We start from the raw sequence: 21994 nt of genomic DNA, 5'->3' as shown, positions 1-21994 counted from the left end.
GGCGAACAATGTTATTTCTAGATAAAGAGAATGGTCATTGGAGACAGAATGAAAAAACCTAACGAAAATGCAATATATAGGAGGAATACACAAACCAGTGATTGCTGACAGAGTACTTTCTGCCTGAATCCAAATTAGTTTTAAGGTTATCAAAGACCAACTGAGGGCCTAAACAATAGAGTCAAAGGAAAGAAACAAAATCTAGGAAAAGCTGGTAGACAGTCTAGTGAAATAATATTTTATTGTCTGTGGATGTACTTTTATTTTCTATTCAATTGCTTTTTTTCTGTTAAACTGGTTTCCAGTTTCCAGTGATTCCTGGAAACTTCTATTTCAGGATGGAGGATCGAGCATAGTTTTCTTCTCTCCCAATGCATAAAAATGATATTATTGAGTAAAAATGAGACTAGATATATCACACCAAAGAGAATGAGAGGAAAGTCAGAATTGGTTTAATCACATAAAATATAGAAGGCAGAAGAAAATGGTTGACAGACAAAACAAAAGTCTAAAATAAATGATGATTAGAACTGCATGGAGAAGGAAGCTAAGTGCTAAGAGGTACAAAGTTCAGGGTCATCATCCACAGGAAAGGAGGTGGGTAGTTAGGTGGGGCAGCAGGGGAGGCCATGGACGCCTGTCTCAGGAAGCTCCCTGCTCCCCCATTCATAGTCCCCTAGAGCCGGGATGGCCTGGAGTTTCCATAGGTTTGAAGGATGCACATAACTTTTTTTTTTTCCTTTTGCAAACATAGCTTATTAAGGTGATTGGAAATAATATGATTTTGTAAGCAATGCTGACTTTTTAAATGTTTTCTTTTTCCAGTTTTATTGAGATATAAAAGGCATACAACATTGTGTAAGTTCAAGATGTACAACATGTTGATTTGATACACTTGCATACTGCAATAAGATGATGACTTTAGCATTAGCTAACACCTCCATCATCACATAATTACTGTTTCTTTTTTGTGGTGAGAAATTTTAAGTCTATAATACAGTACTGTGAACTATAATCTCAAGGCTATACATTAGATTCCCAGAATGTATTCAATTTCTAACTCTTTGCAAAAAAAAAAAAAAAAATAGTGACTGGGGAAAACAAGGTTCCTGCCAGTACCTCAAAATGAAAGTCATCGCTATTCTGGCATTTGGAGAACCCAGACCAAAGCCTCGCCACTCAACACTCACCTAAAGCAAAGCTGTGCCCAGGGCAGTACCATCTCTGTCAGATTTCCTTTCCCAGAGACAGAAACAGCAGAAAACTATCTCTCTCCATACACAGCAGACAAAACATGTATCAGCACCCAGACAAATCAACTCAGCCCTTTCTCAACTACAAAGCATTTCCATCACATGCAAGAAAACTAATGGCTTAAAGAGAGTGAACAAGATGAATAAACATAATTATTCCTGCAGGAAAAAAAGAGAAATTATTGGGCAGAAAAGAAAAACAGAAGAGGTAGAATGCAAGAATGGAGGCATCCAATTAGCAGTCTAGTTAGTGCAAAGAACTTTCATAGCACCTTCTTTGTAAAAGGCCTGGAAAGCCGTCAAAGAGATTAAACAGATGCTCACTAGAAGTAACCAATTTTCCTTTTGGAGTGTTTGCCTCAAAGAAGTAGAATTGTGCTGAAGGTCTGTTGAGGCTATTCATCACTAATATTTTTGGACAATTTAATTTTTACCCAATTCAGGTACACGATTTTTACTATTATCATAAAACAACAAACAGATAAACATACAAAATAACACCCGCCTAGCAATGTGCAACACAACCTTCCTGTAGTTTGTGTGGCTTACGCCTGGTACTGCAGTGTTTCCTCTCAAACAAATAGGATTTTTAAAAGGTGTACTTATTTTAGAGAAATGATACAAAATAGTACAAATAAGTATAATAATTTTGTTTAAAGAAAAATGTCTACATCTAGACTTTTTCAGAGTTAGCAGTATATAAAAGAGCAAATACAAAGTTACATTTTAATAAAGTCATTTTATAGTTTTTTAATAATTGTTCTTCTCTATGGTCTGGAAAATAAATTTTGTTTTAATGTAAACATACTTGTGAAAACAATCACAAATTTAAAATCAGTATTCCAGAAATAAATTTTATAATAATGTGTTTGAGACTGAAATAATTATCAATAATATTATTGTTAAATGTTGATAATTTGAAAGGTGAAAATGCTGTCACATTATTATTATAATTTGCACTTCATTGATTGTTAATTAGGTTGAATATTCTTATTTATTTTCTGCAAATTGTCTGAGAATGTCTCTACTAAGAATTTTTGTTTTCCTCGTATGAAGTTTATAAATTCCTGAAAGGTCAAACATACAGGTTTTTCTCAATAATTTTATATTTTAAAAACATTTTCCTATTGTCTGATCAGTTATCTAGGTATTTTCTAGTTTGTTTTTTTTTTTCATTAAGATTTTAATCCATGTCCAGTGGTCAGGACTCCGCGCTTGCACTGCAGGGACATGGGTTCCATCCCTGGTCGGGGAACTAAGGCCCCACATGCCACGTGGCACAGCCAAAAAAAAAAATTTTTTTTAATCCATGAAGAAGTGAATACTAAATCATTTAAGTTATTGTAATATATTGTCACATCTGTTTGGCCAATTTCCGTTCCTATTCTTTTTTTAAAATATATAGTTAGTTTTGTTCATTTATTTTTTTCAAAAAAACTTAGACTAGTGGAATGTCACATTATTGATAGTCATGCCCCTAAAGTCTCACAGTATTAATTCCTGGTTTTTGACAAATTGGAAGGGAAAGGGGGAAATCAATTTGAAAATTTATCTTGTTTAATCATCTGTCATACAGAGTGAAGTAAGTCAGAAAGAGAAAAACAAATACCGTATGCTAACACATATATATGGAATCTAAAAAAAAAAAAAAAATGGTTCTGACAAACCTAGGGGCAGGACAGCAACAAAGACGCAGATGTAGGGAATGGACTTGAGGACATGGGGAGGGGGAAAGGTAAGCTGGGATGAAGTGAGAGAGTGGCATGAACTTATATACACTACTAAATGTAAAATAGATAGCTAATGGGAAGCAGCCACATAGCACAGGGAGATCAGCTCGGTGTCTCGTGACCACCTAGAGGGGTGGGATAGGGAGGGTGGGAGGGAGACGCAAGAGGGAGGAGATATGGGGATATATGTATATGTATAGCTGATTAACCCTGTTATAGAGCAGAAACTAGCACACCATTGTAAAGCAATCATACTCCAATAAAGATGTTAAAAAATAATAAAAAATAAAACACATGTCATATATTGTAGTAAGCAAAACAATTACCTTTAAAATTGGGTCTGATTCTTGCATCATACCCTGACGTCCTTCCCATTAATTTATCCAGAAAGTCAGAAGGTGACATTGGGGCACTTCGAGACCTTGCACTATCTGTTTCCTTTGTTGCAACCAAACTGCAAATGAGAAAAAATAATACAGATTTTACCCAAAGAAAATGTCTTCCTAATGGTTGTTACCTAGAAATAGAAAATAAAAATGCTAAGCAAAAATACAATAAAACAAAAAAATACAGTTTGAAAACAATAAAACAAAAAAAAGGTTTATATACTGTATAGTGAATATTATCATAGCGACAGATAGGTATTTACAGTCAGAATTTATAATTTTTCACATGTATTCAGTGGTGACAATATTTGAGTTAAGTCTCGAAACAAAGCCACTCCAAATTACTAGGCTTTCAAAATTTGTATTTATCCAAATTTGATTTCTGATTGCAATTTTTAGCTAAAATTATCCTACGTTGCTCAGACATAAGAAAATATGAAAGTTCAGCTGTGAAATACAATTCTTATTGCTTTTATAGAGGAAAAGAACAACACCTTTCAAGTTTTGAGAATTGTTCTCAACAGTAATAAAACTTCGGTCCTATAGATTAAACAACAATGTTCTTTTCTTCAGTTAGAGTGAGTGCTTCCTATATTAGTAACATACTCAGTTAAATTCATTCTGCTTTCACTTGGTGTCATTCATATACAGTACATTTTGTTCAGACCTAAAATTTGTGCATGGAGTTTGAGAAATCACCATAAATGTGGTCTGTGCAGTCGGCTATTGTGGGATGAGAACCTGTGTCCAGGAAAGTTAAAGGTTATTGTATTGTTTTCACTCAAAAAGTTTCCTTTTCTCTGCAGCTGCTCATCCTAGAAGCCCACAAATGACTGAACCCCCGACCAGCTCCTCATTTACCTACGTTGGTCCCCAGAAGGTCTAGGCCTACTTACTAATATCAAATGATTCTTTTTATTCACAGAGTTTGCTCAGAAAAGTGAAGCAGGCTTTCTGAACACGCATCTGTTTGAAATATTTATATTCAACCTGATGTTACTTCCTGGCGACTGTCAGTCATCACGTCCTCCCAGCTGTGTCACTCAACTTAGAGCATCGCCAAACCCTGAACCTTTGCGGTCACTCTCAGCAGTATCAAGTTATTAAATTCCTCCTGCCAGAATGTTTAATAAGAAGGGAAAATAAACCTTAGAGCCATCACCATTAAATCGTCTACCACACACATACATTCAGTAATTCATAATCACAACGGTAAAATCCAGTATCAATGGTAATGTGAGAACAATATTTCTGAAAGTGTAGTATCACAGTTAACAGCACCTATTGACACTTGCCCTGTTCTAGAGGATATATCTAGTTCTGGACATTCTAAATCACTTATCTTCTCAATAACTTTCATTCTGTCTTTCTTGCTTCCTCTCTAAACAGAAGCTTCTTCTCTCCCTATTCTTCTGGTTCCATATTACTTTGTAAGCCTTTATCTCTGATTATTACTGGTCAGTTGAACTCCTTGCCATGCTGATCCCTGGAAAGTTTATTCTAATGTCATCATCATGAAAGAAAAAACAACCCTACTCTCCTCCCGATTACTCCAGAACTTTCTTCTACCATCTGGTTTTAAGTAACTTTTACCTGCCCTCTTAAGCAGCATTTGTCCACTTTCCATGGCCCAAGAACAGCAGGTAGAAGAAGGCATTGTCAGAGCTCTCCTAGCTACATATTACTGCTTCTAAACTATTCCCTGTATTTCCTTTGCAAAATACTTCCTTTCAGTTGTCAGGAAATAAACGTGTACATTCTTTTACCAACGAATAAACCAACTTACCTGGATCTGAACCAGTAATACTCTGTCTCTCTACTTTAAAAAAAAATTATAGTTCACTAGGTATGCTGAATTGGCATTCCCTCACATTTTGCACTGAATGGGGGAGATTATCATAGGTTATCCAGGTCAGCCCTATATGCAGTGACATGTATCCTTAGAAGAGAGATGCAGAGGTATATTTGATGGCAGGCGAAGAGGGAAGGCAGCGTGGCCGAGAAGCAGAGATTAGAGTGATGTGGCCATAGCCAAGGAATGCCGGAAGTCAACAGAGGCTGGAATAGGAAGGGACAGAGTCTCCCCTAGAACCTCCATGGGAACGTGGCCTTCCTCACATCTTGTTTTGGGCCCAGTGAACTGATTTCAGACTTCTGGCATCCAGAACTCTGAGAAAATAAATTTCTGCTGTTTTATGCCACCCAGCTTGTAGTAAGTTGTTACGGCAGTCAGAGGAAACTAAAAGAAGCCTTCCCGTGAATTTTTCGTTTTAGTTACTCTACTGTTCAAATCCAAAACTTCTCTGCTGTGCTTTCTGTAATTTCTGTCTCTCTGTTGGTATTTTGTATTTGGTGAGATATTATTGTCATACTTTCTTTCCAGTTCTTTCGGCATGGTTTCTTTTAGCTCTTTGAATGTATTTTAAATAGCTGATTTACGGTCTTTGGCTAGTAATTGACTTTTCTGAACTAATTCTGTAAAGTCTTATTATTTATCGTATATGACTATGCGATATCTTTTCACTTAGCTAAGAGATCAGCTAATAATTGGACAGGGATTTTTTTAAATTCCCAGGACCAATAAATCTCACAGTATTTTCTGGGGGTCCTGAGTTCATGGGCTTTTGCTTCAACTTTGAGTCAGGCAGTTGACAAATCTGCCTTAGCCTTTACCTCCTATTTGCACAGGGCCCAGAGGCCCCCAGAGTTGTGAATTCAGGGTCTTCCTGGGTTTTTCCTGAGCATGCATACAGCCCTGGGTGTATTCATTTGCCAGGACTCTCTTAACAAATTACCACTGACTGGGTGGTTTAAACAACAGAAATTAATTTTCTCACAATTCTGGAGGCTAGGAATCCAAGATCAAGTTGTTGGCAGGGCTAGTTTCCTCTGAAGGCCTCCATCCTTGCTTGTAGGTGGCCGTCTTCTCTCCGTGCCTTCACATGGTCCTTCCTCTTTGTGTGTCTGTGTCTTAATCTCTTCCTAGAAGGACACCAGTCATATTAGATTAGGGTCCACCAATTTGACTCCATTATATCTTAATTATCTATAAATAAAGTCATGTTCTGAGGTATTGGGAGTTAGAACTTCAACATGTGAAATTTTGGAAGGATGCAGTTCAGCCCACCATACTGAAGGCTCCTTGTACATAATGTGTGGACTTCTAGATGCTCAAGAACATGTGGAGATTTTCTAAACCCCTATGAACATATCATTCTGCTGCTTTTTCTTTTAAGATTCATGGTTAGTCTGTTGTTTGCACCCACTGTTCTTTACTGCCTCAGGTCCTCATGAAGTTAAAAAATTGACAAACAGGGCTTCCCTGGTGGCGCGGTGGTTGAGAGTCCGCCTGCCGATGCAGGGGACGCGGGTTCGTGCCCCGGTCCGGGAGGATCCCACGTGCCGCGGAGCGGCGGGGCCCGTGAGCCATGGCCGCTGCGCCTGCGCGTCCGGAGCCTGTGCTCTGCAACGGGAGGGGCCACAACAGCGAGAGGCCCGCGTACCGCAAAAAAAAAAAAAAAAAAAAGGGTACTGGGATCTTGATTCTTGCCACTGTGAGCAATGTGCCAGTGAAATATGATTATCATTTTAAAGCGATCTCATTTCTCTCTGCAGTTTGATGAGGCCTGGGTTACTTTAAATTCACCTAACAATAAAAATGGTAGTTGCTTCCTGATCTCTCAGGCACAGTATTCGTGTATATATATGATATCATTTTATTCTCATAACAACTTTTCTAGTTAGATATTATTACCTATGTATTACAGATGAAGACACTAAGGTAAAGCGGTTTTTTCCCAGGCTACTCAGATATTAAATTTATAAGCCAATATTTTATTTTTATTTTTTTAATCTTATTTAATCTATTTTTTAAATTAATTAATTAATTAATTTTTGGCTGCGTTGGGTCTTCGTTGCTGTGTGCAGGCTTTCTCTTGTTGCAGCAAGCAGGGGCTACTCTTCGTTGTGTTGTGCAGTCTTCTCATTGCGGTGGCTTCCCTTGTTGCGGAGCACGGGCTCTAGGCGCATAGGCTTCAGTAGTAGTGGCACGCGGACTCAGTAGTTGTGGCGCACGGGCTTATTTGCTCCACGGCATGTGGCATCTTCCCAGACCAGGGCTAGAACCCATGTCGCCTGCATTGGCAGGTGGGTTCTTAACCACTACACCATCAGGGAGGTCCCTATAAGCCAATATTTTAAATCAAATTAAACTTTCCACTGAAAAGACTAGACAAGGTTAAAAAGAAAACAACTTTGTGCATCGGAGAGCTAAAAACACAGTGAAAAGTCACACGGCTAAGATCTAAGACAAGGAAACTTACAGAAGTGAGTTTCCCTTAAGGATGGCAATAAACTTCAGAGTACCAGCTGAGTGGTTAACAATCTGTGTACAAGTTTTGACAGCTTTATGGATTTTAGGGGGACAAAAAGGCGTGAACTCCTATGAGTTGGTCTGAGATCGCAAAGAATTACAACTGCTGAGTAAGAATGAATCAGAAATACAGAAGTCTTAGCAGGAAGCTAAGCATAGCTTGGAATTGTCTCAGTTTCTGAAACTGGAATAAAATAATCACAGATTTCTAGCAACCTAGCTCTCTGATAAAAGCAAACATACATCAAACTCCTGCTATTCCCACACAAGCTTGTTTCTCTTCCATTCTTTTCAAACTCGGTTAATGGTAACAAAATATTTACATTTCTCAGGTGGAAAATCTTTGATAACTCTTGACTCCTCTTGTATTCCACATATCATATCCTTCTAGTTGGTCCTACCTTATAATTTTATCCATAATCCAATCACATCTCACCATATCCTCTTCAGCTCCTCTGGTACATCCTACCACTAGGCATTACCTTTGGAATACTCATTGGTCTTCTATTCATTTAATTAAATTCTACTTATCTTTGTGATCTTGGTTTAAGCATCATTTCCTCAGGAAGCCTTACCTATTCTATCTCATTTTGCAAAATCCTGTTACAATATTTATCAAATTTGTATCTCATTAACAGCACTTGTTACAATTGTAATTGTATTTTTAATAAGATTAATCAATCAATGTCTATCTCTGACTTTACAGGATCTTTTATTTAAGCAAAACTCATGACTGTTGCATGTGTTTTAATAGCCCCAGAAGTAATCCAGAGCATCCACAGTAAATAACTGGATAAGCTTTTTTGAAATGAATTAACTAAATATAATGATGGAGAGGTCAAACATTATACACCAGAGCGTGTCCAACATTTTCATCCTTCTGTCTTTCTGCCCAAGTTAGGAGTCATGCTTATGAATAATCAGGGAAGAACCTAGAACAAATATTTAGAAGCAGGGAAAAATCAGGATATAGAAATCTGAAAGAGAAAATTAAAGCAAAGTTATATGTCTGAAAATCGTCATTTAATGGTGGAACTGGAGAGTTGTCAATTAGAATGTGATGGGTGCTTTTTTAACCAGACCTGATTGCAGTGGTGTCTACATTCAGTGCTTACATAAATTAGGACTTAGTAGGTATGTCTGTTCAGTGCTTGCTAGTTGTCAGTGATAAGTTACATATTGTTTGTGTGTTTGTATATGAAGGGTTAATATGGGGTTATAGGTGAGGGATAGGAGGTGGAGGGATAGGATAGGTGGAGAAGGAGGACTCCAGTAAAAGTAGATGACAGGGATAGATAGTGTAGTCATCTGAGGTTTCTTAACTCTAATCTTTATACAAGTTTGTTCGTTTCATCCCCAAAATTTATTTTTATCATAAAGTCACTCATTTTTACTAAATGCTTTCAAAATGCTGTGCTCAAAACTCATGCTAATTGTTATAACTTCTACTATAACTTCTATGGAAACTGTCTATTCTCATGAGTAATAGTTTACTTCTTTATAGTTTTGACATCAGCTTATTTCAACTGAAAAATCTAAAAGGCCATAACACAGCTAATTAACTCACTGATTTGTAGCTTCTTAATGACTTGTTTATTTTAAGAAAACTAATTAAGCATTTTAGAAACATTGAAAATTACTTAGAATAGACTCAGTAGTTCCTATTATGTGTCCAGTGCCCAAGATAATTAAATGAAAATCATCAGAGTAGAATGGTTGAAGCTCCAGATGGACAGCCAGGAGGCTTACATTTTGTTTTACTTTTGTCATTAACTAGCTGTTTCACGTTGGGCAAGCCAGATATTCTTTAACCAGTATAAAAATGGAGACTTAAAAGTGGCACACATTTTTCACAGTAAAACAAATGACATATTCTACACATATGTTTCAAAAAATGTCAAATTCTTATGCCAATGTTTGGATTTTGCCTTTGATAACATGACTCTTTTGGTCAGGGATATTTTTAATTGAAATAAAGAGAAATTCACTCAAGCTAATTAATGTAAAATGGCCCTGAATGGTATAACAGTATCTCATGAAATCCAAGTGTAGAAAATACCAACAAACTCAAGAAATACTGAGCACCAAAAAGAAAAAATCTGATGGACCCATCCTAGCTTATGAATTCAGTTCATGGTTGAAGGCACCTTAGTAAGAGAAGTTCAAAGTCATATTGCAAATGTATAATTATAGGGGCCCTAACTGACACACTTGTTTACCACTCTTCCTTAAATAACTTCTTATTCAGGACATCTAGTTTTCAGAAATCAACAATGGAATGAATATTTAAAGCAATTCTGGTTTTATATTGTCTTTAGTTTAATAGTTTTATTTCAGTTCTGGTATTCTAGCAAGATTTTAAATAATCAAAAGAAGTCTATCAATTTGTGTAAATTCAGTGAACACTTCTAGAAGGAGGGGCTGCTGAAACAGTAGTCCAGAATTTCAGGCAGAAAAAGACTGAATAGACATACAAGAGAAAATATCTCAGAACCTGTGATGTCATGGGAAGGACATAGACTAAAGGAATGTTAGTGTGTCTGGAATAGAGACAGAAAGTGTCAACGAAATGACAAATGAGGCTGGAGACGGCTGTAGGTACCCAATCATGCAGTGCCTCATGGATCACATTTTGGACTTTTGTCTTTACAGCTCCCATTTGGAAACAATTCCTGTGGTCAAAGTGAGAGCTGAGGATAGTGTGAGTAATTTTGATCGCAGTGGGGTTGGAGAGAGTAGACTAATCTAAGAGATATATATATCACTGATAAAATCCACAAAATTTAGTGATGGTTTCGTACTGGTTGGGAATGAGGAAAATGTTTCAAGCATGATTGCAATGATTTTTAAAATGCTTATTTAAATTTTTGACACACCTCCCTTCAAAGGGTGGAGCCTAATTTTCCTCCTGTTGAATGTTGCCTATACAAAGTAAATTCTTGATGACATGAATTCTGTAGTTTGATCATAAAATGCATTGCTACTTCCACCCAGCTCTCTTTTGGGTCATTCACTCTTCCCTCAGTCACTCAAGTAGCTACTTGGAAGAAAATGGGAGCTTCTACCAATAGGATTCACGAACTTGCCAGTCATTTGACTGAGCCAATTTGAAATCAGATTCTCTTCACTAGTCAAGCCTTCACGTGGCTGCAACCATGGCTGACATCTTGACAGTAACCTGATGAAAGATTCTGAGCTAGAACATCTACTTAAGCTGTTCCTGAATTTCTGACCCATGCAATGAACATTCATTGTTGTTTCAACGCACTAAATTTCAGGATAATGTGTTATGCAGCAGTAGTTAAGTGATATCGACCCAGCTTTCTGGCTTGAGCAACTGTATAAATGGAAATGTCACTCACTGATATAGGACAGTGGGAAAAGGGGGACCAGCTTTGAGAGTTATGATAATGCGTTCAATTTTGGACCTGTTGAATTAAAGCATGGTTTTAAAACATCTAAGAGACACATATCCAATATCATAGGTTATCTATATTGAAAAACAAAAATTTGCAATGATATTTTACTGGATGGTTTCTTTGAAAACTTTTAGTAAGTATGCTGGCACCTAAGGGCCATCACACTTGCCACCCCTTCTGCCTAAACCAATCTCCTCTAGATCCCACTGTATGGCTCCCTCGTCACCTTCAAGTCTTCACTCAAAAGGTCTCCTTGAAAATGTCTTCCCTTCTGCATATACACACTGCTATATATAAAACAGATAACTAATAAGGACTGACTGTATAGCACAGGGAACTCTACTCAATACACTGTAATGACCTATATGGGAAAGAATCTAAAAAAGAATGGATACATGTATATGTACAACTGACTCCCTTTGATATACAGAAGAAACTAACACACATTGTAAATCAACTGTACTCCAATAAAAATTAATTTTAAAAAAGAAAATGTCTTCCCTTCTCACATTTTCTCTCTTCCCTATCTGTTTCTGCTTTACTTTTCTCCATAAAACATATTATTAGATAAAATACTGTTCATTCACTTATTTATTTTTATGTTTTCCTCTACTAGAAGATAACTTCATAAGAGCAGGGATTTTTGCTTATTTACTATTATACCCCCAAATCCTGGAACACTGATTGGCAAATAGGAGATATTATATAAATATTTTTGGAATAGAGGAGTAAAAATAATACTTGAAATATGTCATGAGATGGATAAACAAGCTATTTTTTTAAACCAGGAAGATTTGGAACTGAGTAAACTTCAGTAGATCATATAATTTATTATTGTTATTTTCATGGAAGTTAGGTCTTCAAGAGAGTAGTCCAAGTAAAGATATGTTTCCCCAGTGATGTTACCTGACAAAATCAGTGATTCAAATCTTTCAACTTTAGTGTAGTTCCAGAGAATAATAAAACCACCCTTTATTTGATTTAGAATATCACTGTCTCTTTGGGATGTAGGGCACATAGAGTCTTTGTCTGGAGGCCACTTCATATTTTCTCTTAGAGAAAAAGATGTCTTCCTTGAAAAGATCAGGTGCAAACTACAGCAAAGACTTCTGGAGTTTATAGCTCATGCTCTTATTCCATTTAAACATTTAAATCATTTTCTTTAATCTGAGAAGTTCAAAGATGTTAATCAAGCATTTACAATAATTAGGTTTAAAATTGTAAACTTAAATCTGTAGCTTTATACACATACATCATTACACTGATAGCTGTATGCATAAGCATTTTCTTAAAAGTATGTTTAATTCCCCCAAAACAACAACAAAAGCAAGTTATTAAAAATCTAAGAATAAACCAAACAAAAAATTTAAAAATTCCTATGGAAGAGTAAAATGAGCAGATTGCCAAGATAAGACAAAGAAGAGTGTTTGTTTTTCTATATTTTATTTAATAGCTAACATATATATGTATGTATATATATGCATAGATATATGTGTGCACATATATTATTTATATGTGCATCCATATACATGAATATACACACATTTATATAGATTTATATACTCATGTATATAGATACACATATACATACACATCACATATTTCTGTGTTCATTCAGTTATATGTACATGCTAAAAAACTGTTACTTGAAGACTCTAGATGCAGTAGATAAAAATACCAATCAAGTCTCTGTGGGCAAGGAGTGTACAATATGGTAGAAGAAACAGACAGTAAACAAATACAGAAGCAATCAAGATAATTAGAGATTGTTCTATGTTCTCAGGAGAAAATAGCCAGGATGATGAAACAAAATAAATGAGAGAGTCCGTGTGGGATGGGATGGTTGGTGAAGACCTTCTAAGGAATTGAAATGTGAGCTGAGTGGGAACACAGGGAAGAACATCCCAGGCAGAGAGAGCCGCTCCTCCAGACTAGTGGTGCTGGGACAGCCAACAGTCTATCGGCAGAAATAATGTGAACTTGATCTCTTTCATAGACTGAACATAAACGAATTTCAGATGATCAGAGCTCTAAACAGAAATATGTAAAGAATTAAATGATATATTTTAAAATAGTTCAAGAGTAAGCATGTGTATTTATTTCCTCTTTCTTGCAACGTTCATTAAAGTAATATCAAATGACAAAAGAGGTATAAACTTTAATTAAAAGATAACAGGAAGGAGATGTCAGCAAATTAGAGATTCTTACAAGTTCTGGAAGATGAGAAGAGAGGACAGAATAGAAAGATAGATGGAGAGAGAGCAGTGGAGGAGAATTTTCAGAAATGGATAAAAACACATATTTTCAAAGTGAATGAGCCCACTGAGTTCTAATAGAGAATTATGTCTACAGCTATTGCAAAATTGCCAAACATTAAGATTTAAGAGAAGATCCTGAAGGATTTTGAAAGAAAAAGGAAAACACAAAAGAATGAGACCAGACTGGCTTTAGGCAAAGGGGCATTTATGCATGCTACAAGACAACAAGAAAAAGCCGTCAGAGTTCTCGGTGAAAATGGTTTTTATTCCATATTTTCAATCCAATGGACCAGCCAATCTATGAATCAAAGGAGAAGTTATTAAGCAGTCCCAAATTCAAGTAATGGAATAGTCTACCTGCATAAATGCTTTCTTGGGAAAATCACGGAGAATATACTGTAGCAAAATGAGGAAGTAAACCAAGCAGTAGAATCCTGGAAGGAGCTGATACAACTCAGAAAGTAATAATGGGATTTCCTCAGATGAGATCTATGCAAAAAGGCTCAGAAAACAAACATACTGTTTTGATCAGAAGAAGAGAGAAATATAGTAAGGCCATTTTGCTGTCAGGGGCCATGAAGCTTAGAGTATATTGCATAGACAAAATGGTAGGATTAAGAATGTGAGGGGGAAAAAAATGAGTCTGAAGAAGCATTTAATGTAAGTAAAGACAGAATAAGACAATTAGAAAATTTAAAGAAAACAAAATGTAAAACAATAATAATATAAGAATATTATTCAGATGTATGGAAAAGACCTTCAGAATAAGAAAAACACACAGACATTTAAAAATGGTTGCTCTTAGGAAGGACAGCTAAGTACAAGGAAGATGGGATTGAGAAGGGCTATGGACAATGTTAAAGCTCTATACCATTTGTTTATTTAATCCATAGGCAAAGTATACTTTGAAAAAAGATTGCAATAAAGGATGAAAAATATACAAGAATGTGTTTAGAACTTGTCATAGACAAGGCAAGACAAAAAGGAAAGGCTGATTTATTTAGTACCCACACTTACTCTTTTTCTTTGTTAGATATTGACAATGTACAACATGACAAGCATTGTTATGGGGGCTTGAATTCAGCAACAAATGAAACAGACCAAAATCCTTTATCTTCATGAACTTACATTCTAGCAAAATGGAACATAGTTAGCAAGATCTGTAACAAATTAGTAAATTATGTACTACTTTGAAAGAAAGGAGAATTCAGAGCAAAGCAAAAGATAATCAGAAGTGATAGGATGTGGGGGTTAGCATTATTGTAAGTAGAGTAGTTAGGGTAAGCTTCACTGAGAAAGGGATGCTTCCTCCAGGTGTGGAAGGAGGTCAGGGAGTTGGCCACCTGAGTACCTGAGGAAAGAGTATTTATTCCAGGCAGAGAGAGCGACCGGCGCAAAGGTCTAAGCCAGGAGCATGCTTGATGTATTCACAGAACCAGAAGGGACTAGAACCGAGTCAGCAGGGGGGGATAACAGTGAGAAATCAGATCAAAGGATTAAGTGGAACAACAAATCATGTGTGGGCATGAGTCTTTATAACGAATTTGCTTTTAGTTTGAACGAAATGGAAGTTTTTAAGGCATTGAGTAGATCCATGGAGTGACTTGCCTTTCATTTGTAAAGAATCACCAAGACTGATCTGTTAAATCCAGACTAGGGTGGGGCTGGGATGGCTGGCAGAGACCAGCTAGATTACTGTCATGGTCCAGGTGACGAGTGCTCAGACCGAGTTGCCACATTGAAGGTGATGGGAACTGGTCATATTTTGGATGTATTTTAAAGCTCGAGACAAGATGATTTCTTGACTGATTAGAGTAAAAAAGAGAGTGTTCAAGGGGAAGTACATGCTTTTTGGCCTAAGTAACTGGAAGGATAGATGTGATTAACCAAAATGGGGAAAACTGTGAGAGGAGTAGGTTTGGGGCAAGAATCTGGAGACTGGTTTCAGGCGTGTGCAGTTTGAGATGTTCATTTGATGTTCTAGATGCTGAGTATGCAGATAGTTCTATGGGTCTGAGGAATGACATCCTTTTTTTTAATTGTTTAAGGCACAAATTTGGAAAGTACTATAGACATATAGATGGTACTTAAAGACTTGAGACTGGAGGAGGCCACCAGGGAGTAAGTACAGATAGAAAGGAGAAGAGAGGGAGGAGGAGAAAACGGCAAAGCAGACTGGGAAGAGCAGCCAGTGAAGTAGGAGGAAACCCAGAGGAGTGTAGTGTCCTGGAAACCAGTTAGAATAAGTACATCAAGGAGGAGGGAGTGATTAACTGCTAAAGGCTGTGGACTGGTTGGTTAAGATGAGAACTGAGAATTAGCCATTTCATTTTGCCAGATGGATGACAGCTATGACCCTGACAAGTGCAGTTTTAGGGAATTGGTGAAAATGAAAGCCTAATTAGAATGGGTTCAAGAGAGAATTAGAAAGAAATTGTGGCTGTGAGTATGGCTCTAATGTGCAGATCTTTGAAATAATGCATCAATATTAAAAACTTATGCACAAGAAGCACCATAACAAATTGAACAAGCAAATTAAATAGTAGATAGCTAACAAACATTAACATCTGAATTGTATAAAGGACTCCAATGAATCATTTAGAAAAACAGTAATCCAATGGAAGAACAGGCAAAGGATATGAATAAGCAATTCATAGAAAAAGAAATAGAAATGTACATTTAGTATAAAATAGTTTGCTCAAACTCAGTTGTAATCAAGAAATGCTCATTTAAATAGAGACTAGATAGCCATTACAATTGTCAAAATTTTAAAGTTTAGTAATGTCAAGAATTGATGAGTATATGGATAAAAGGTATCTCTAAATGCAATTTATACACTGAAGGGCAGCATATATAGCCATTTTAAGGGGGTATTTTATGGTCTATATTTAAATTATTGACATCTTCCTTAAGACCCAGCACTATTTGATGTACAATTGTTGGTATTAATAAAAATAGAAAATTACCTACATAGCTATCAATGTGTTTTTTTAATCTCTGATATGATCCTACTTTAGATTTGTACAGCAGTAAACAAAATAAGGTTATTCTACGTGTTCAGAAGTAGAAAGTAAAGAAATACCATTGAGTGAAACAAATACCAAGTACAAAATAATATTTTTAGTGTACTCTTGGGATGCAAGGGGCTTCAAAATTAGCATTCTTTCCTCAGCTCCCTAAAGTATGAAACAATTGGATAAATTTTTTCAAGAGGGTAAAGAATTTGGGATCATAACATCATCTTATAACTGATTTTATAAAGCTGATTTGGGGGAAAGCACCCGATATCTGAGGACACATTGGCTTCCTAATGCTGAATTGAAAACACAATCATGTATTACCTAAGTAATTATAAATAAGTAAAATTAATTCACATAAATACTTTGAAATTGATTTTAATTAAGTACCTATAATGATTAAATTCAAAATTATAAAACAGATTTGGGGGTTTTAAACATCAATTGTTATAGCAGTTGCATACATAAGCTTTTCAAAAAGTGTTGATTACATTCTGAATCCCAATAGCAACATTCAATGGAAAATATGTTATCAATATCACCTTTTCTTTGTCTAATCAGTGAAATAGCACTTGATTTCTTCAAGCCAATCATGAACTATAAAATGTTTCTCATAAATATTGTTGACCCTCTCTTCCTTCTAGGAATGGATATTCTTTCTTTTTCTCTCTGACTTATCCAAAAAAGACTTCCTCCTTTAGCCTGATTCTAGACCATAATGTCTACAGATGATCTTCTGAAACCCTCTTATTAAAGTTGTGTCCACTCACCACACACACACACACACACACACACACACACACACACACTTATACCCAGGAGGTGTACAGTACTTCACCACCTCTAAACATTTTTTTTCCAGTTGAAAAATGATCAGGGAATTTGATCTGACTGTGGAGTACAGTGTGCTCTTGGACAATAAACTTAATAAAAACGTTGAACCATCAACAAAACCAAAATTAGAAAGATAAAATCTTCTTGGAAGAGTAGACTTTACTTTTCCTTCAGTCAGGAAAGACTCAAGGCACTCTAGGAGTCTCAATGGCAATCGTTCAAAACCCAGAATGTGCCCTAATTACATGTTTGTCTTAAAGAATTTTTAGCATTATTTTGCTTAAATGCCATGTCCTCCACATTGCCTTTATTTGCTTGTCTGAGGGGGAAATGATCTCTCCTCCACTGAATTCTTATAGGCCATTTGGTTCTATCAATCACTGGTTTCCATTGTTGACACGTGAAACTGACATGCCATGATCTCCTCTGCTAGCCGGAAATGTCAGGGCTGAGGCAGAGGCTATGTCCTATCACTCACCTCATTGGAATTAAATCAACAAATAGCACTAATATACTACTTCGCTGTAATTTCTAGTCTTTCTAGAGCTCAATTTGATAAAGGGTGAATAACCTGAAATTCAGTTCAAGAGCACTTTGTTCCTTATATTCCAAATATAACTCAACCAGTTTAACTTGTCCAAAAATCACTGAGTGTGGTTTCAGAACTATTTTTCTAATGATAATTAGGAAATGATTACATCAAACCAATGGGGGAAATGTTGATTAAGAATTGTGTTGCTCTCCTGAATCTTATTTGACAAAACACCACTTAGACCTTTAAAATGTGCATAAAACTTTTTTAAAAACACATTCTCTAAATTTCATTTTAATCTATGTGCACTGTACCAAAAATTTCATAAAAATACAGTAAAAATAAGGGAAAAAAAGCACCGTAATCCCACAAGCCAGAAATGAGTGATACAGAAATCATCCTTTTACTTGAGATGTTTAACTGAGTTATATTTACAAAGGAAACAATAAAGCAGAAGTAGTATTGCTTTATTTTGATCTAATTGTGCTTGCATGAATGCTTACTAATAAAATGCATTTTTATAAATCCCCAAATCAATAAGATTGAGGGCATAAAACCATGATATTTTTAAAGCACCAGTCTCTGAGTCTCTGAACCTGAAAAGAAATGTACACAGAATATTAAAGTGGAGCCATGCTAAGGTTTTTTTCTGTAATAATATTGAACCAGCAGAGCACCGACTTATTCAGATTATGGTAGATATTCCCTTTTGTGTGACTACAAATGTTTATGTTAATGTCACCTTTCAATGGAATGTGTTCTGACTTAAGCATTTTTGTTCCTGTGGTGCAGGAAGCCCTACATTTGCCTGTTCATTACATTCCTTTAAGGAGAGAGGAATGGCACAGAAAAAAGAAGGGAATCAAACAATAAAGCAAAATGGAGTTTATAATTGGAAGTGGTAAGGAAAGGTAAATATAGCAGTGAGTATAGTGTTGTTCAATTTCCCTCTAGCGAAAATTAGACTATACATCAAGGTTTTTATTGGATTATATTCTTTTTAAAAATTGAGAGTGAGAAGAGCTTAGCAAGATACAATCAGTGACTGTACATCATACTTGAAGCTAATATTCATCTGAGGTTATATACACCCTTCTCCCTATGCCTCACCTCCATTCTTTCTTCCCCTTTCCACCTTCCTTCTATTTATGTGCCTAAACTATTTTGGGCAAGACATTTACAGTTTCCCAGGAAACAAAAGGATTGTAAAAGCTTCTGGATTACAGAAGTTATTTCCTCTTCCTGTAAGAACATATGTTTTCCTTTAATCAAGCATAACAAAATCTCTGGAGATAATGCCTCCTAGGAAAAGACTACCTATTTTCAAGATGCAAAAGAAATGGGTCACAGATGTGAGTGTACACACCTACACTGCCACACATAGTGTTCATGTATAGAACCCTGAGAAGAGCAAAAAGTTTGAAAGTGGGTCTCATTCTTATTGTTTTTGATGAAACTATTCATTAAAAAAAAACCTTACTGTGATTCTAGCTGAATGAGTCACATTTCACCTTTTAAAGGATGATGTGATCGTTCCTTTTTCTATTGTAGAAGAGCTTAAATCACTGTGCTCTTTTGGAAAAATAAGCAGTTAATTTGAATTAGGTGATGTGGGTTCTACCTCTGACTTTGCCACCTAAATGAGCGAGGCCTGAATAAAGATCACGTCCTAGGCTTCATGCCGCTCCTCTGCAGAGTGATGGGGGCTTTTGCTCTCACGGGCCTGGACCGACTCTTCCAAGAAAGCTGGGAGCACAGCCTGCCCAGTACCAGAGGTAATGTAGACTCGGCTATATTCTGTGTTTTGTAACCATTAAATCAGCCTAAACCTGTCTGCTTCGTTGTTCATCTTTATCTCGACTAATGACCTTGTCTCCTACTTCAAAGAGATAACTGAGCACGCAGCTGAATTACAAAATCACAATTCCCGTCTCTATGGCCTGCCACATTCTGCCTCCGGTTCCAGAGAAAGACTTATGACTTCTGGTTCAAAAGCTACCCTTCAACGACTGCTCTTAAAACTCTTCCTTTTCACCTCATCAGTGACTTTGCCCTTTCTCTTCTGAACCTCTCTTGTGTTTTCCTAAGCATTTCCTAATCTACTGACTTCTTTCTTCCAGGATGTGAGCAAGCTCAAATCTCCTTTCACTGTAAAAACAAAACTAAACAAGCAAATGAAGAACTGCCTGCCGCATCTGTGTCCACTGTTACTTCCTCATGCAGTAGCCTCTTTTAAAAAAGGGAATCTATATTTTTCTTTAATGCACAATTCAATGTTCTAACATAGTTGCACATGTATTTTTGTACCAAAAGGCTACTTATAATCTTCCACATTTCTTTTGGTTTTTATGGCATTTGATATTATTGTGTTATTGATCATCCTTTTATCTCCAAAACTTTTCTTTTGGTTGTATGACACACTCTGTGTTAGTTCTCAATTTCTCTCTTATTATAATCCCCATCCTTTTTTTTTTTTTCTGGCCAGTACCTCTCCTTCTTCTCATCCCTTAGAAGCTGGTGTTTTTAAGACAGTGCTTTTCAAATCTGAATGTGCTTTATGACTCATCTGCCGGGCTGGATAAAATGCAGATTGTGACTCAGTGAGCCGTGGTGGGATTCAGAGTTTGCAGTTCTAACAGCCTCTCAGGTGATGATTATTCTTCTGGTTAAAGGACCACATTTTGAGCAGCAATGCCCTCGGCAGGCAAGGACTTTTTGACACCTGTAAGCCCCAGTGGATTACAGGTGTGCTGTGTTAGCCACAGCTCAGCCTGCAGTGTGTGAGATGGGGCAGCTAGAGCCAGGCTTGATGACTGAGAGTCACCAGGCTTATTTGTTTGTACAATGAGATGAAACATCCATGTGTGCTCAACTATTAAAAAATGTAGGAAAATCTTGCCCCAGAATTCTAGCCATCCAATCTTATCTAGTCCTAGGTCTTGTGTTCTCACCTCTGTGCTGAAGTTTTCCATCAACTGGATATCTCATAGGCATTACATTCACCATACATATCTGGAACTTAACTTATGATACTTTTCTACATGGCTATGCCTCTTCTTTTATGCCCTTTTCTTGTCATGGCACTATTTTTCACCCAGTTACTAAAGGTATAAATATGAGGCTTATCCTAGACCATCCTCTCTGGATCCTCCACGTCCAAGCAGCGGACAAGACTTTTTTTTGTCATTTCTCATATTGCTCCTTTCTCTCCATTTTTGGGATGTCCTATTGAATTAACCGTTTCCTACTCTCCCTGAAGCCAGTTTTTCCCCTCCCCACTGTGAACATACTTTCTATTAAGTTCTCCATATTGCTTCCTTTTTTTGGGTAATAGTTATACTTTATTTGTATACTGGAATATTTATTCTTATCACAGACATTCAACCATTCTACTTGAATATAAGCAGCATAATGTGTTGTAGAAAAATAATAAATTTCCCCTTTCTTTTGAGAAAAATCAAGGTAATGGTCCCAAGTTGTTTATTTTTCTGCAAATATTAGGATTGAAAAAATAAGAAAAAGAGGGTAAAAATAAAAATAATGCTAAACACTGAAAATTAGAAGAGTCAACCATGATGTCTACTATTTAGAATAAGCTGATGTTTAGAAACATTTGAAAAAGTCTTGGAGATTTTCAGAGGTCTTAAGTTTTCTTCAGTGTTTACAGTAACTTGAACTAACCTGCAAAAATATCAAAGTGTTCCCTTTTTTCTGTATAATAATTTGGAAATGATTCATATTATAAAAAAGAAAGATATACAACCCCAATTTTAAAAATTAATATTTGAAAAACAATTAATTTTGGCAAAAAGTAGAAGGTGATACAGTTGAAACATTTTGAGAAACATTTTAAAATGGAAACTTCTTGGGACTTCCCAAGAAGTGGTCCAGTCATTAGGGCTCGGTGCTTTCACTGCTGTGGCCCCGGGTTCAATCCCTGGTTGGAGAACTAAGATCCCACAAGCTGTGTGGTGTGGCAAAAAAATAAAATAAATAAAATAAAATGGAAACTTCCCTTTATTCTGGAAAATTATATAAAAAATATGATCTACATCCTCTCCAGCCTTGTCTCTCATCCCATGCCTGACATATAATGTAGCTTCCAGCCACATTGAACCAGCTGTGGTTCCTACATTTTTCATGCTGGTTTGTGCATACATCTTTTTTTTTTTTTTTTTTTTTTTTTTTTTTTT

At 36.3% G+C, this 21994-nt stretch overlaps 1 protein-coding gene across 2 annotated transcripts in view; it reads right to left on the bottom strand.

The window, feature by feature from the left end:
* The window catches only part of GLRA3 (glycine receptor alpha 3), a 172517-nt gene that overhangs the window by 137440 nt on the left and 13083 nt on the right, over positions 1–21994 (bottom strand). For both annotated transcript variants that reach the window (XM_024130871.1, XM_024130872.1), the window contains exon 2: positions 3310–3437. In XM_024130871.1, the coding sequence (XP_023986639.1) occupies positions 3310–3437 (128 nt within the window). The remainder of the gene's footprint in view (positions 1–3309; positions 3438–21994) is intronic.

Source organism: Physeter macrocephalus, chromosome 9 (assembly GCF_002837175.3).
Source record: "Physeter macrocephalus isolate SW-GA chromosome 9, ASM283717v5, whole genome shotgun sequence".
NCBI lineage: Eukaryota > Metazoa > Chordata > Mammalia > Artiodactyla > Physeteridae > Physeter > Physeter macrocephalus.
The sequence above is the reverse complement of the archived record's forward strand: the minus strand, read 5'-3'. Positions and strand labels throughout refer to the sequence as shown.